General features: G+C 48.2%; 2 protein-coding genes across 2 annotated transcripts; both read right to left on the bottom strand.

Moving 5' to 3' along the window:
• Positions 1–656: 656 nt before the first annotated feature.
• C15H11orf16 (chromosome 15 C11orf16 homolog) lies at positions 657–8,694 on the bottom strand. The gene is made up of 5 exons (XM_052652108.1): positions 8,528–8,694; positions 7,069–7,225; positions 4,941–5,175; positions 3,650–4,309; positions 657–961 (listed from the first exon to the last, which is right to left on the bottom strand). The coding sequence occupies exons 1-5, from the start codon at positions 8,692–8,694 to the stop codon at positions 657–659; spliced, it is 1,524 nt and encodes a 507-aa protein (XP_052508068.1).
• Positions 8,695–12,340: 3,646 nt separating this feature from the next.
• On the bottom strand, positions 12,341–12,886 carry ASCL3 (achaete-scute family bHLH transcription factor 3). The gene has a single exon (XM_052653375.1). The coding sequence runs from the start codon at positions 12,884–12,886 to the stop codon at positions 12,341–12,343; it is 546 nt and encodes a 181-aa protein (XP_052509335.1).
• Between the last annotated feature and the right edge of the window lie 2,316 nt (positions 12,887–15,202).

Genomic DNA, 15,202 nt, shown 5'->3' with positions numbered 1-15,202 from the left:
GAGAGGCTGTGGACACGTTTGCCCATAGCAGGCCAACCATGTTCTGTAGCTTCTGTGGAAGAGGCATCCTCAAGCAGGTCTCACCCGGCCCCTGGCAGGGAGCCCTGGGCTCCTGACTCCTGTGCTCCTCAGGACAGGTGAATATTACTGGACTGTCATCTGTGGCCCTCACTGCACCATTTCTGTTGAAGAGTGCCTTGTCAGCCACTCTGTAGCTCCTCCTCAGGTTACCACCTCTAGTCTTTAGCTTCCTATAAGAGGAAAAAAAAAAAAAAAAAACACTGAGAGTCTTATGCTGACTTTAAAAATCAGCAACTTTTAATCCTTAAAATTATGAAGTCACTGCTGTGTCCTAAGTGTCTTTAAGCTAGCACACCAACAGTATTGTTGCATCTCAGTTTAACTGCCTAGGACTTCACCTCGTTTTGAACGTATAAGTTTTGCCTCAGAAAAAAGGCCAGTATTTTATATGATGAAAACAAAGTTTTAAGTAGAGCTATCTTAGCATTCCTAGTGAGGAGCAGACTCATGGACAGAAGGCCTAGTAAAGCAGACCCATACACTTCATCACCAGGTAGAGGGGTCACTTATACAGGGATCCTTGCACCCCCAAGAAGCCAGTAATGAAATCTGTGGGTTCTGCAAGCCTTCTGAAGTCATATGCAAGACTGTGGGTATGACTCCAAGAGATCAGAGCACCCTGGAGGGAGCCCTTCAGAAGCACCCCTGCAGCCATCCTGCTCTACCTTGATCCTGGGGCTTCTAGCCTCGGGGTTCTGGCCTCCTGACGTGCAGCAGTGCCCTGGCTCAGGTTCCTGTTCGGCTGCTTTGGGCAGGATCTGCAGCAGCTTCGTGCCAGTGACGTCCAGGGCCAGCTCGCTGGGACTCCCCGCTGCAGCAGGTTTCTCTCTCTGTTGTCTATTGCTCTTCTCATCTTTCTGGGTGCTGCACAGTCTTACTCCTGAACCCAAAGTTCAGTTAGTTGAATATGCTACCATTTTGATGGGGTTAGTGTTGATGACTTGGGTAGGACTAAATCAGGGATCACAGAATCCCTTAACTCTCTGAACCTAGTTTCAGTCATAAGCAAGGAAGGAGAGCAGCCTGTCTGCTGGCAGGAATCCTGCCTCCAGGTTTGTTAGGTTAGGATCAGACAGTAACCTCTCAGCCTGAAACTAAAAGGAGCCAAAAGTGTGGCAGGCGGGGGACCCATACAAGAGGATCCTTAGGGGGCAGGGCCTCAGACCAGACTGGCAAGCATCAGTTCTTGGTGTCACTCAAGCACAATTAGGAGAAGCAAAGCAGCCACATTTTCTTAAAAGGGAACAAGATCTGGAGGAGAGAGAAGAAAACTCTGGTGTTTGCCATGGTTTCCAGCCCGGCACACATGTCCTTTTACACGCTTCATCTCACTGGTTAGTGAGGCACAGCGTCTGTCTGGGACAAGGGCTGGTGACGGGCCCCTTCTCCACACCCCATCCAGGCTTGTTCTCCATAGCTTTGAGTGCAGGTGTGGAACCTGGCAGAGGGCAGGCTCACTGATTATCATGGTTCCACTCCAACTTTGCCTGGAGCATAACAAATGGTCCAATAACCTAGAGGAAAGTGAGGCCAAGTACCTAAAGATACTCTATTTCTCTTTATGGCCAATTATTAGAATTTATTTGGGGATGCAGGGTACTTTAGAGAGGATGTTTAAATATGGTAATGGGGAGAGAGGCTGAACGTAGGTGTAGCTGGTTGGGTGGCAGAGGTAAGAGCAGTGTACACTGGGGCCAGGAAAGATTGGTCTGGACTCAGTAGGGTTTGGAACAGTCTGGATAGAATGCCATGGAGCAGGCCATGGGAATGCAGGCCTGGAGCCAGGGCAGGTCTGCGCACCATGGCCCTCCGGTTACCCCACTGGCCTGCCTCTCCATGAGGCAGGGCCTCATCCTATCTCAGTTGCTCCCCAGAGGCTACTCACTGTTGGATAGATACAGCTTTTCTTTCCCTAGTCTGTGCTGAAGCAGGAGGCAGTGGAAGCTATGGAGAATTTAACTTGAAAACTCTAGATTTGGGCAGTATTTATATTATCACTTGGAGGGCACACCTGTAGGAACCTGTTTCCAAGCACTTCCGCCAAGGCCTTTCACTGCGAGGAAAGACATCCAGGAAGCTCTCCCTGCCCCATCTTGACATTTTCTATACAAAGTGTCCTCTTAGAGAGTGCAGGAAAAGCTCCACTGGTCATAGCTAGATTCCTGTCCCTCTAGTTATTCCCTCTCAGACATGGGGGAAAAATCCCACACCTTGAAAGCTAAGGAAGGAACCATCATATAAAATACAACAGCAGCTGGGACTTCTCTGGTGGTCCAGTGGGTAAGAATCCACCTTGCAATGCAGGGGATCCAGGTTCAATCCCTGGTTGGGGAACTAAGATCCCACATGCTGCAGGGCGCCCATGTACCACAACTAGAGAGTCCATGTGCTGCACCAGGAAAGAGGCTACATGACCCGACACTGGTTGCCACAACAAAGACCCAACGCAGCCAAACAAAAATCAGCAACTAATATGTCTATCCCTGCCCACTCCAAAGGCCAGGGACCCAGAGGAGTCACCAAGAAAGTTTCTCATGCAGAAACAATTTCTCAGCTTCCTGGAACGGAGGGCTAATAAAGTCCTTATGCCTGGAGCAAGACTGAAATCCCTGTGGGTTGAGAGGTCCTGACTAAGCAAATATCCTGGAAATAGGGCAATGGCTTCAAATGGGGACTCACAGTGAGTCCCAGAGTGGGCAGTGTCTACAGATCCTTACACCCTTAGCAGTGGTATTCTTAAACCCTCAGTATCTCTGCCCCAGGTTGAATGTTCATTTAGTTCACTGAAGGTTGAATTAGTCATCCCAGGGCCCCAAGAATCTAGTCTAGGACTGGCTAGGGCAAGCCATCTCCTTCATAAAGCTCTGCCAGCTGCCTTAGGCATCTGCTCTTTCTGCCACATTGGGAATTTAGATCGCATGGCATGAGGCATTATCAGTGATACAGTACCCTAAGCCTACGAGGGCATGTCACATGGGTGTTTGCTGGGGTAGAGAAGTTCAGGGGTGGCTGCAGATTGCCGACAGTGACACTGCCTCCCCTCTCCATGGCAGACCAAGATGATTAAGGCTGTGCCTGGTTCTTCCCACTCTGACTTCCTCAGGGGCTCATATGAAGAGTAGGGTCTGATGACCAATGTTTAAAGACGTTTCTGAGTTCTCAGGGCCTTGAAGACTCTAATCAACACGTGGAGGCATTCTGACTGCACATGTAGAGAAAAATGACAGCCTCGAAGGAAAGTCAAGGAGGGGAGGGTAGAAACGGACAATGGCAGTGTCCTGCTAGTAGACTAGTGAAGAAAGAAAGGACAGTTGTCAAATAGGGATGCAAAGCTTAGCACCAAGATCAGCCCATCCTTTCTTGTTAGGTTTCCATTTAATCAATAAAGCCCACTACGTCCCTCTTATCACAGCCCCCCTTCAACATGACCACACCCCCCACTGTTACTTCCAGTTCCATCACAGCACACACGTGTATCAGATTCCTGAGAGACCACCCCCACCCAAGGAGGGCGTTGGCAGAGGGGAAGGGAGCAGGGGCCTCGGCCCCACCCTAGGAAAAGGCCTACCTGGCTTCCCTGGATGTGGCTCGGGCCCGTTTCTCCTCCAGTACCTCCACTCGGGCTGGCAGAGGCCACCCTGCTTCCTCGGAGACTTCTCGAGAAGGATGGGGTCCGTGTTGACTGTGCTGTTCACCAGCAGCCTCTGAGGGGGGCCCATCTCCAGCTCATTCTCCAAATCCTCGTCTTCAGAAGAGGAGGAGGAGGCGGAGGAGGAAACAGCCACGGGAGCCTGCACTGCCGCTTCGTCCTCCTCAGGACTCTCCAGGGGCAAAAGCTGGGCTGTGGGCTTCAGCTCCGCTTCTGGAGCTTCTCTGGCTGCAACCCCTGAGGTCCTGATTAGAGGCCACCAAGTGGGTCCAGCCAGGGGGCAGCAGCAGAGGCAGCCCTGGACCAGCAGCTGGCAGCCGGTGTGTGGGTAGCAGGGAGCACACAGGAATGGAGGGCTCAAAGGAAGCCCGCTGGTGGCAATGCCAGCGACCGGCCCCACCACAGAGCAGCAAGGGGCCCAGAGGAGGGGCCTGGGGTGCTCCCTGGCGTAAGGCTTATGCAGCCCGTCCACAGCCTTCTTCCAGACAGCTGGGGGCACCCACTGGACCCCTCTGAGAGGCACTGGAGCTGTCCTGCCATTCCAGAAGTGAATAGTAATTTCTTCTTCTTTCCGGGATGCTATGTAACAGAGAAGGACAACATTTTGTTACAACCGCCTCTTCTCCATCAAGGGTAAAGGTTCTCCTTTCCCCAGAAGCAAAGCCTCAGCATGGCCCCTCAGTTTTGCCTGCTGTCTCACCAACACCTGTCCCTGTAAAGCCTGCCAGGGACGCTCCTCACCTGCCCCATGTTTACCTCCCCGTCCTGTGCCTCCATATCTCAGTTTTCGTGTCAAAACCAAAATCCCTCCTCAGGTGGGGGGAGGGGAGGAGAAGTCTCCACTGTGGTTTTCTGAATTACAAGGATGCTGCCTGGCTGGCCCCACACAACGGGATACTGTATCCATGCCCGGATGACTGGTGGGGGACCGAGCACAGGTGTGACCTCTGGATAACCTCACCACACCATAGGTCAGGAAACCAACACAGACATGGTAGCCTTGGGTGATTTTGCCCTAATAAAAAATATTCTATAATCGGAAAAATATGATTTGTCTATCTGTGGTCACCCTCGGGATGAAGCTGCAAGTGAAAGGGTAAGGATTTCCTCAAGCCCCTAAGACCCCTAAGCTGTAGAGATACCCGCTTTGCTCTTTCCTCAGCCTGATCACCAGTCTTGCTCCTGGGGAGCCCCAGAGCAGCTCCCTTACCTCTCTGGGGGTCTCTCGCCTCCAAGCCCAAGAGAACAGTGCCAGGGCCATAGCGCTGTTGGTCAGGGCCCCAGGGTGCCAGCACCTTGTCCCCAGGTCGCAGTGAGTATTCCATGGTTGGTGAGAACTGAATGACATCTTCCTCTAAGACCACACTCTGCCGCTGGGCTGGCAGCTCTGGGCCTGCGGCAAGGGGAGCCTCAAATTCCACCAGCAGGAACCCCTGCCTCTCCAGCTGTGGGAAGGAAAATATTCAGAATAATACCTGGCCTTAGGAAGGACTACAGGGAGCCTCACGGTCCCCTACAACGCCCAGAGCCAGGCTGAGGGTCTCCCTTCCACACAGCAGGGGCCAGCTAAAGGGGCCAGGCCAGGTGCTGCTGGAGCCCATTATGGCAGGGACAGGCCGGCTGAGAGGCAGAGGCTCTCCCTCTGCTTCCTGCTGTGACAACTCTTGTTTATCACTTCCTGCCTTTCCCTTCCCATGCGCTTTCTTTTCCTGGTTTTCTTTTCTGCTATCTTTATTTTTGGTCTGCAATTCACAGGAGTAAACTGGGTCCTCTCCATCTTTCCCAAAGCACCCCTCTTCTCCCAGCCCTCCCAGGAAGTGTTGTCCCCGTGTCCTGGACCAGCCAGGGGTGGGGTATCAATCACAGGCCTTGTCAGGCAAGGACATCTGTGGCTGCTCCCAGGGCAGCCCTGGGCACTGCCTGCATGTCCATGACGGGAAGCGGGGCCCAGGAAGGAATGAGCCGCCTGACAGGGAGGGCAGGAGGAATACTGAGCTAATCAAAAGAACAAGCTGTTTGGAGAACTCAGTATGATTTTTGAAGAGTGATAAAGTCTGGTTACAAATTAACTTTTATCTAGTCACTAGACAGAATCTGGAGAAGGCAATGGCACCCCACTCCAGTACTCTTGCCTGGAAAATCCCATGGGAGGAGCTTGGTAGGCTGCAGACCATGGGGTCACTAAGAGTCGGACACGACTGAGAGGCTTCACTTTCCCTTTTCACTTTCATGCATTGGAGAAGGAAATGGCAACCCACTCCCGTGTTCTTGCCTGGAGAATCCCAGACATGGGGGAGCCTGGTGGGCTGCCGTCTGTGGGGTCGCACAGAGTCAGACACGACTGAAACGACTTAGCAGCAGCAGTAGCAGTAGCAGACAGAATCTATATTTGAGCAAACTCTTGCTGATATTTCATTTGAAATCACATATTAGTTACTGGAAAATGACAAAATGACTTTTGATTGGAAATTCTGTAATATATATTTTTTAATAAATCACACTAGTTTTCCCTCTATGGACCCACATTCACAAAGTCTGACTCTGAAAAGAAAGAGAAAAATCCCAATGAAGCAAGCAGTCACCAAAGTAAAGCCCAGGCCCGGCCCCAGCACATAGGCACTGTGCCCCCACGCAGAAGGACACAGGCACACATGAGGTATACACGGGGTGGCTCCTCTTTCCCTTAGGCTGGTGCTCATAACTCCACACACCGAATCTTTCTGAACAAAGTGCTTTTACTGTACATTTTCTTCACTGTTACGGGTTGAATTATGTTCCCCCAAAATTCATGCTGATGTCCTAGCCCCTAGGACCTCAAAATGTGTCACACTTAAAGTCTTAATGACTTAAGACAAAGTCACACTGAGGATGACTGAGTAGAGTGGGCCCCTAATCCAATGACTGGTGTCCTTATAAAAAGGGGAAATTTGAACACAGACATGAGCCCAGGGAGAACAGCAAGTGAAGATGAAGACCAAGTGCGGGGGGATGCTTCTACAAGCCAAGGGACATCAAAGATTGCCAGCAAACCACCAGAAGCTGGGAGAGGTGCACGGAACAGATCCTCCCCCAGAGCCCTCAGAATCACCACCCCTGCCCACACCTGATTCTCCCCAGAACTGAAAGAATCAATTTCTATTGTTAAAGCCACTCAGTTTGTGCCACTTTGTTACGTAGCCCTAGCAAACTGATGTGCTCACTGACATTACATTTTCACTTCCACATCCTGGCCATGGAAGATCTGTGCTTATTTAAGACACTGAACAGCTGAGGCATATCAGGTATGACAGGGCCACCCAGAGGAGCATATGGGGAGACATGGGGACTGAGGGACTTGCCTCTGGAGCAGCCTTTATCTGAGCCCTGTAATAAAAGTCATCCGGTTCCTTTCTTGCCAGGACCCATGTGTCAGCAGCCTCTCCAACTCTTCCCAGCCAACCAGGCCCCTGCCATGCTGGGTCAGCAATGTGGAGACACGGATAGTAAGATGCGTATCTGGGGGAAAGCAAATGGAATTAGGGAAGTAGAGAAAAGCAAGCCCTAAAACCATCAAGAAACACATTTCAAAGTTAGGTCTGAGCAGAACCATGGGGTGAATATGACAGTTAAGGCGATATGGAACAGAAGCCCGCGTAGAGTGGCAATCTGTGACTTCCGATAAGGTAAATTGTTGGAAGAGGAAGGAGAGGAGAGTGAAGGGAATCGCTGTTTAAGGCCTGGGAATTGTTTCAAGGTAATCAGAATGGGATTAGCCTTGATATATAAAGGGATGACCTGATTAACTGGTTCAGAGACTAGATAGCAGACCAGGAAAGTGTTCTTCCAGGACGGGAGATCCTGAGGCGGTGTGCGGGATTCCGGGATAAGGTGTGGAGGCTTGGATGGTGGTGACAAAGGAGCAAAACTGCAAGGAGGCTGAGCACCATGGAGTCGGGAGAGAGGAGGAATTGTCTGAGCAGGGGAAGCACAGGGGCTGAGTAAGAGGCTGAGGGACAGAAAAAAGGAGAAGCTGGTTCTGGGAACTCTGGTAGACAAAACCAAGCCATAGGGAGTTGTTGAGTCAGGTTTTGTTTCTCCAAAAAAAAAAAAAAGTGTTTATTTTGTGGGCAACCCAGGATACAGGATTGTTTAAACTCTGGCTTTGAAGGGAAATGGTCCACATGGGTGAAACAAGAAAGGGGGCTGTAGGGTTCAGGCCTGGGCAGACTGACTTGAATAGCACGGGGCTTGCATGATTTGTATGTGCTTATTGGCTGAGGCTCCCTTCCCCTCTTGTATTCACACTGTAGACAGCTAACTCTGGGTACCATTCACAAAAAGCTAGGGCAACTGAGGGAACCTGAGGAGGGATCTGGCGACCTCACCTAATTCCCTCATATAGTGCCAGGGCAAGTCGCAGAGAAGATCAGAGCCAGAAGTTTTATAACTGGTGATGCCTGCCTTCTCCCACACATGTCAACTCTGACATCAGCCCCTTTGCTACAAGGCGGGACAAAAGCCAGGTCAGCCCTTGTTGGTGGGGTTAGAGTTTATTTATATTTTGGCTGCACATGGAGGCATGCAGGATCCTAGTTCCCCAACCACGAATCGAACCTGTGTTCCCTGCGGTGGAATCCTGGAGTACTAAACACTGGACCTCCAGGCAGGTCTCTATGTATTTATTTATTTATTTATTGTGAGTACAATTGGGGGGATTATAATAACCCAAGGAACTCAACCCACACGAGTAAGGAACCCTTTTGTCTCCCGCCATTTTGAGCCAAGAGCAGAGAGGAAAAAGGAAGCACAGATGGGTACCTGGTGAGGAAGCTGTGCCGGGTCAGCCAGGGTGCTCGGCAGGCGAGGGGGCAGGTGAAGGAGAGGTCCCAGGGAGGAGCAGTGCCGGCCCAGGCAGGGGCCTTCAGGGTCGTGGCCACGCTGCAGTATTTGGGCAAAGGCGTCCCAGGCCCCGCGGAGGAGTCCATAGACCTCGGCGAAAACACCTGAGAACCAGCGGCTCTATTACCTGAGTCGCAGCCCACAGCCCAGCAGAGGCCAACGGGCTGCGCTCAGCTCTGCGGTTTGCCGCCTCTCTGCGGCCCCACTCGCTCCCACCACGCGCAGGGTGTCCCCAGAATCATCACCTGCCCGGGGAGACTCCCCTCAGGAAATAGGGGAGGGGTTGAAAGAGCAAGAGCTGTGACTTCAGAGAAACCCAGCTGGAAGTCCTTCACCGCCGGCTGGCTGCGTGCTCACTTCACCTGGGAGCGTCAGTTAACGCCCTGGAGATGATCTGTGGAAAGCACCTGGCATCTTTAAGTAGCTCAATCAATATACGTTAGTTTTTTTACGCCCCCCCCCCTTCCACCCCAGTTGTTGGGACTTTGGGGGTTTAAGATCATATTTTCTTTTACAAATCCCAGCCCTTGATGACAAACTGACCCCTAACCCAAGCCACAGACTTCCCTCCTAACCTGGTCACCTGAGGGACTAACTCGACCGAGCTGAGAGCCCATGGCGGTGGCCTCCGAAGATGTGCTCAGAGGCGACAGCTGCCACCCAGGGCCTGAGATCACACTCGGCTGGCCCAGCCCAAATCGGCCCTGTTGGGTGTGCTTCTGCCCAAGCCCACGGTTCTGACCCCAAGCGTACTTACCACAGCCCCAGCCAGACTCCTCCACCTCAGCCTCGGTCCCTTCCGACAGTTAGGAGTTCACGGCCTCAGCCCAACCGACTCCTGGTTGCCAAGCAGGTTGCCATGGATACAGCCAGCTGGGCCAGAGGGAGTGTACTGAGCATGTGCGGAGGGGTGACTAGGGCCTTAGGGCAGCATGGGCGGGAAGAGAGGGTAGGGGGTTGGTTATTCACTGCCTTTCCGGAGAGTGGTGTTGACAGGTGGTGTTGAGGAGAAGAGCCAGGGTAGCATCAGTTCCCCAAAGCTATGCTTCTCCACTGCTGAAAAAGTCAGTGGTGGTGGGAAGCCCTCCTGGATCTAGGAGAGAGTCTTGGGAGGGAGGGGGCTGACCCCACAGAGTCTCAAGGCTGTTGGTTGATCTGCCTTCCTCCTCTGTGGGCAGGAGGCTGGAGTGGACGGAACCCACTGGTTGGCTTAAGGACTCTAAGATAGAATTTGTAGTTTAAAATGAAAGAAGCAAAAGTGTGAGCACGTTTGTCTGAAGGAGACAGGACTGCTGAGAAGCAGGTGTGTGGTGATATCTTAGGGTGGTGGGAGTGGACAGTGGGACCAAATGAACAGAAGTCCAGAGTCCGCTCTCATTTGAACATCCAGAGGATGGTATTCGAGGCATCTGACAGCCATTTTGTGGATCTGTGAGTGTCTCTACCACATCTAATCCCCCCTTCCACCAGTTCCTCTTTCTGTTGTGAATCTGAGTGGTAGGGAGAGGCTGGCTGTACCCCTCGTTGCTGTGTGTCCATCAGCACATTCCATCCCCTGTCCTCTAAGGCATCGGCATGTACTGTGCCTCTCCAGTCAGCGTGAATCTCAAGACTTTTGTTAGAAATCTTGGTTATAGAATTTGTTTCCTCCTATACATAAATAAGAAAGCTTATAGTTCTGGGAGCTCCTGACAGTCTTTCTGGGACACTGAAGCTATTCCCAGAGAGGATAGATCTAATGAACACAGATTTTTGGTGACAGTGTTGAGCCCTGCCTGAACCTGTACCCTTTGCCATAGGAGTGCAAAGTCTTAACTTCTGGACCACCAGGGAAATCCTCCCTTTTTTGATTATACCAATTTTTGTTAGATTTTTGTATTGCTCACAGCCAAAAGCATCCTAACTGATGTCTACCCTCACAGAGCTTAACTTTGCAGCCAGGAGAATGACTGTTGCCCAAAACGCTGAGTGATTTGGTCCACAAAGTTTGAGTCTAAGAAAGACTAATTAGATCTCTGGCTATGAGAAAAGGATTCCTGAATAAGATAGGTGGGATTTCAATGGTGAAAGGAAACAGGAGATTATTCCATCCCATCTTGGTAGGAAGCAAGAGCTAAGAGAGAAGTATGCATTTGCAACACGTGATTTTCTTTTTGGAGTGGGGGAATGGAGTGTCATGGGAAAATCAATGGGAAGAGGCCAAACTGGTGGGAGCTTTGAAAATCAAGCAGATGAATGTCCAACAATGTCACAGTCAAAAGGAAGTTGTCATGAGGTTTGAGCAATGAAGTGACATGAAATATTAGGTTGGCAAAAAAATTTGTTTGGTTTTTTTCTGTAGCATCATATGGAAAAAGTCAGACAAACTTTTTGGCCAACACAATACTTTAAGAAAGAGTATTAAAGTAAAAATAGAACCAGTTGAGGACAGAGCCTGAGAGGCCAGGGAGTTAACAGTGATCCAGACACAATGTGACAGAATGGAAATAGGAAAATAATACCACCAAATATTTCTTGACACCTACCTGATGTGAGCTCTTTTCTGGGTGCTGGAAATACAGGATTGACTAAGACTTGTCCTTATCTTCAAGGAGCTCACAGTCTACTGAAGACAGAGACAAGTGTGCAGCGGGAGTCAAAATAGCAGGCTGGGAATGGCAAGGAAATATGTGTGCAAAATAAAGGAACAAGTAATGGCTGCGATGGAAAGACTTCATAGAAGAGGTGACAGTGGAAATGAATGTGGCAGTATGTTGGAAGCCCTGCCTGGGTTTGGTGACAGATGGGACCTGGGCGTTAAGGAAGACAGAAGAGTTGAAGCTCATCATGGGAATAGAAATAGACATTTTGAAAGAAGACTCCAAGACAGGTGAGATCACTGTCCTTCCCACATTATCTGGCCAGAGAACCTGAAGCATGATGATGCCATGGACAAAAAAAGGATAATAATAATTTTAAAAAATAATGATTATGAAAACATTATGTGTCAGGTGCTGGTGATCCCCATAATAAACATATAGGGTAGTTGCTATTACTCTTATTCTGTGGATGAAGAACTGAAATGACACAGAGAGAGGCAGCAAAGTCAGAATGTACACAGAGCAATATGACTGCAGAGCCTGCCTGCTTAGGCCCTACACTAAGCTACCAGAGGATGTCTGCCTCATGCAGGACAAAGATGAGTCTGAAATAATTTCAGATGACAACAAGGTTTTGTTAATTACTTTTGCTTTAGCCCCAAAATACTTCCTCATCATGTTATGGGTAAGGTGTAAATTTCTTACTAACCCCAAATAATAAAACCCACCAAATTTTGACAAGTCAAGGAAGGTTCATTGGGCTGCTTAGCATGAAGCATCTGCAAAGTGCAGTAGAGGCATTGACTAGGCATTAATCGTACTTTACATTACTTTCGTGAGTTTCTCACACCTGAGACTCTGGCCAAGTGTGGGAGAAGGGCAAGTTGAGAGGCATAGAGAATTTTTAGGACTTCTGATTCCCTAATGTTCTTGAAAGAAATCACCAGAGCTTAAGAAGCCTTTTCTCAGTTTACAAAATATAATGTTTAGTACATCTGAAATCCAAGTAAGACGTATCCAGCATCCGTCTGGATATGTCTAAATAGTTAGCATTTGAACTATTATCTGCCCACACAAAGATGACATTAGGAAAACTACTGAATGATGTAGAGGACCACATTTTGTGAAATTGTTTCTATTTGGAAACATGGAATCAAATGATTCTAAAAATGGAGTCAGAGTGGCGGGTGGTGGTTGCCATTATGGAGGAACCTTTCCTGGGGCTGTTCTTGGTCTCAGCCTCATCAGGGTACAGCAGGGACTGGAGATAATTAATGTACTTGATGGCAGCTCTGAGGGTTTCCACTTTGCTGAGGCGTTTCTCTAAGTACTCCTCTGGCAGATGATGTCGGAGCTGGGCATAGCCTTCATTGACACATTTCACCCGCTGCCTTTCCCGCTCATTCCTTTTCCGGATAAAGGCTGGCCCGTAGGAATATTCGCACCTTCTGTAATTTGGATAAGGCACTGGGAAGGAGAAGGCGCAGGGTTCACCATAATCTTCCATAATCAGGGAGTCACTGGAAAAAGGCAGCAATGGCAAGTTTTCCGAGTAAGGGGATGGCACTGGGCCCTCTGGGTAGAGGTGGAACGTGACCATGGGGTCCAGATAAAAGGACCTGATCAGTGGCAATTGGGAGGAATCAGTGAAGACAGGCAGTTTGTCTGGCATGTTAGAGTAGCTTCTATTGTCCATCATTTCTCTTTAGCCTGGAAACAGAACCAAGTTTATGAATTTGGCCAGATCAAAAGAGAGCAGATATCGACTTTCTCAGAGATCAGAGACTTTACTGCTTTCATGAATAGCTTTTGAGCTCATTCTGAAAACTTGATGGGGTTACAATATTTTGTGGGCAGTAAGAGGATTTTTGATGGTACACAGAAACAGCCTGAAATAACATTGACCTGCCTTGTGAGAAAGTTATTTCCTTTCAATTCTCTGTCAATCCTTATGATTGCAAGGTTATATCTTTAGTCTGGTGAGAACGTCTTCCACACTATTAAAATGCTTTCCAATCCTCCGCAGATAGAAGGCTTCAACAGGAATAGTATCTAGCTAGAATCTAATAATATTTTACTATTAATTTCTATTTATTGTGAATTATGCTGATTTCACATTTACAGTAGTGATACAAAGTCTCTTTTAAAAATAAATCTACTTGAGTTAAAAATACGAACCAATTCACAGACAAAGAGTAAGTAAACAGCAATACAGGTGCTGTAGAGCAGTAATGTAATGAAGATTGTGAAAGTGTATGCAAATACTAATATTTGGGAAACAATGAAACACCACGATATTCAAATATATGTTGGAGAAATTACAAACTAGTTAATGATCATGCAACCTCACAGGCATAGCCTTCTTAAATGATAACTGGTATGCCAGAGGTAAAACTGAAATCAAAATAAGAAGGAATGATTTGCTCTTAAAAATTCACTGTAAGATTGCCTCAATGAGAAACTCCCCTAACACATTTGTAACATAGTCAGTTTACATATTTACTTAGAACTTCAAACATATTAAGTAAAGTGCAACTCTGTTTAGGCTTTTTTTTCATGGAACTTGAAGTATTATATTCCAAAAGGTTCCATATCAAACATATTCCCCCTTTCTGAATAGATCTGTATCCAGCTTATTTATTACACTACCATTACTTTTTACCCTTAACTGTAGTAATGTGGTCATAACAGATTTCACATAGACATTATACTTTAGTTGATGGGAAATCAGGGAAGTGCTGAAAAAGAGCATTTTTCTTTCAGTCATTAACTTTCTCAAGTTCAGTCTTGGCTTTGCATCTTCTTAGCTGTGTATCCTTTGGCAAGTTTGTCTGAAGCACATTTGTTGAGAGATGAAGAATGTACCCAAAGTGGAAAACAACAAGCCACATGAAATTTAACTGTGGCTTTCAGAAAAGAAGGAAATCTGGCTTTCTTTCTCCTAAAAAAAATCAGCCCTAATGTTTTTGGGCAAGAGTAGGTAACACTGGCACTTGTTTCTCTACCTGAGTATAATGAAACTCTGCAGGCTGCACTGTGTAATGACAGGAGCAGTCTCTAAGCACCAGAAATCGAATGCAATACAGTATATTACAATTCTTGTGAAAAAAACCTATCCTATCATGTATGGCTACTGAAAAGACAAATGACTCTCGGAACCAGAAAGGGCAAGAAGTGATAGGGGTTGGGGGATGAGGGGTGGGGAGTGTGAGTGGTGGGGAGAGTTTAATAAGTCATGGTGAAACAGGCTGGAAAAGGAATGTCAGGAAGAGCTCTTCCTAATAGAGGGATGGGGGTGAAGGAATGAGATAAGTGCCATGCTGCTGCTGCTGCTGCTAAGTTGCTTCAGTCATGTCCGACTCTGTACAACCCCATAGACGGCAGCCCACCAGGCTCCCCCATCCCTGGGTTTCTCCAGGCAAGAACACTAGAGTGGGTTGCCATTTCCTTCTCCAATGCATGAAAGTGAAAAGTGAAAGTGAAGTTGTGTCCGACTCTTTGCGAGCCCATGGACTGCAGCCTACCAGGCTCCTCTGGCCGTGGGATTTTCCAGGCCAGGCCAAGAGTACTGGAGTGGGTTGCCATTGCCTTCTCCGGATAAGTGCCATAGGTCCAATTAAAAAGCAAAACAGAGGAACAGAAAATGAAAGATGTCAAATTACTGATCCAATGGCCTAAAATAACTAACACACAATAAAAATTTCTGGAATAGAAACTAGCCAGGAAAAATTTGCTGAAAGAAAAAGAGTTAGGAAATTCCTGAGCTAGGAATTCTAGAGGGTAAGAGATAAGAAATGTGCACGGTAGAAACTGTGAAATTATGGCACAGTGAGTCTGAAGCCCCCGTTTCTACATTCCTGAGAACATCAGAACCTTCTTTCTGCCTGTAGCTAATAAGCCAGAACTGCTACAATAGGGTACTGAAAAGTAGACAGCTGTCATCAAAGCTAACTCACGAGAATTCTTTGGGTATAGTCATCTTGACTGATAATTTTCATAATATCTTAAGCCTTGA

The sequence above is a fragment of the Budorcas taxicolor genome, chromosome 15 (genome assembly GCF_023091745.1).
Source record: "Budorcas taxicolor isolate Tak-1 chromosome 15, Takin1.1, whole genome shotgun sequence".
Classification (NCBI taxonomy): domain Eukaryota; kingdom Metazoa; phylum Chordata; class Mammalia; order Artiodactyla; family Bovidae; genus Budorcas; species Budorcas taxicolor.
Note: the sequence above shows the minus strand (reverse complement) of the source record. Positions and strands in the feature narration are given on the sequence as shown.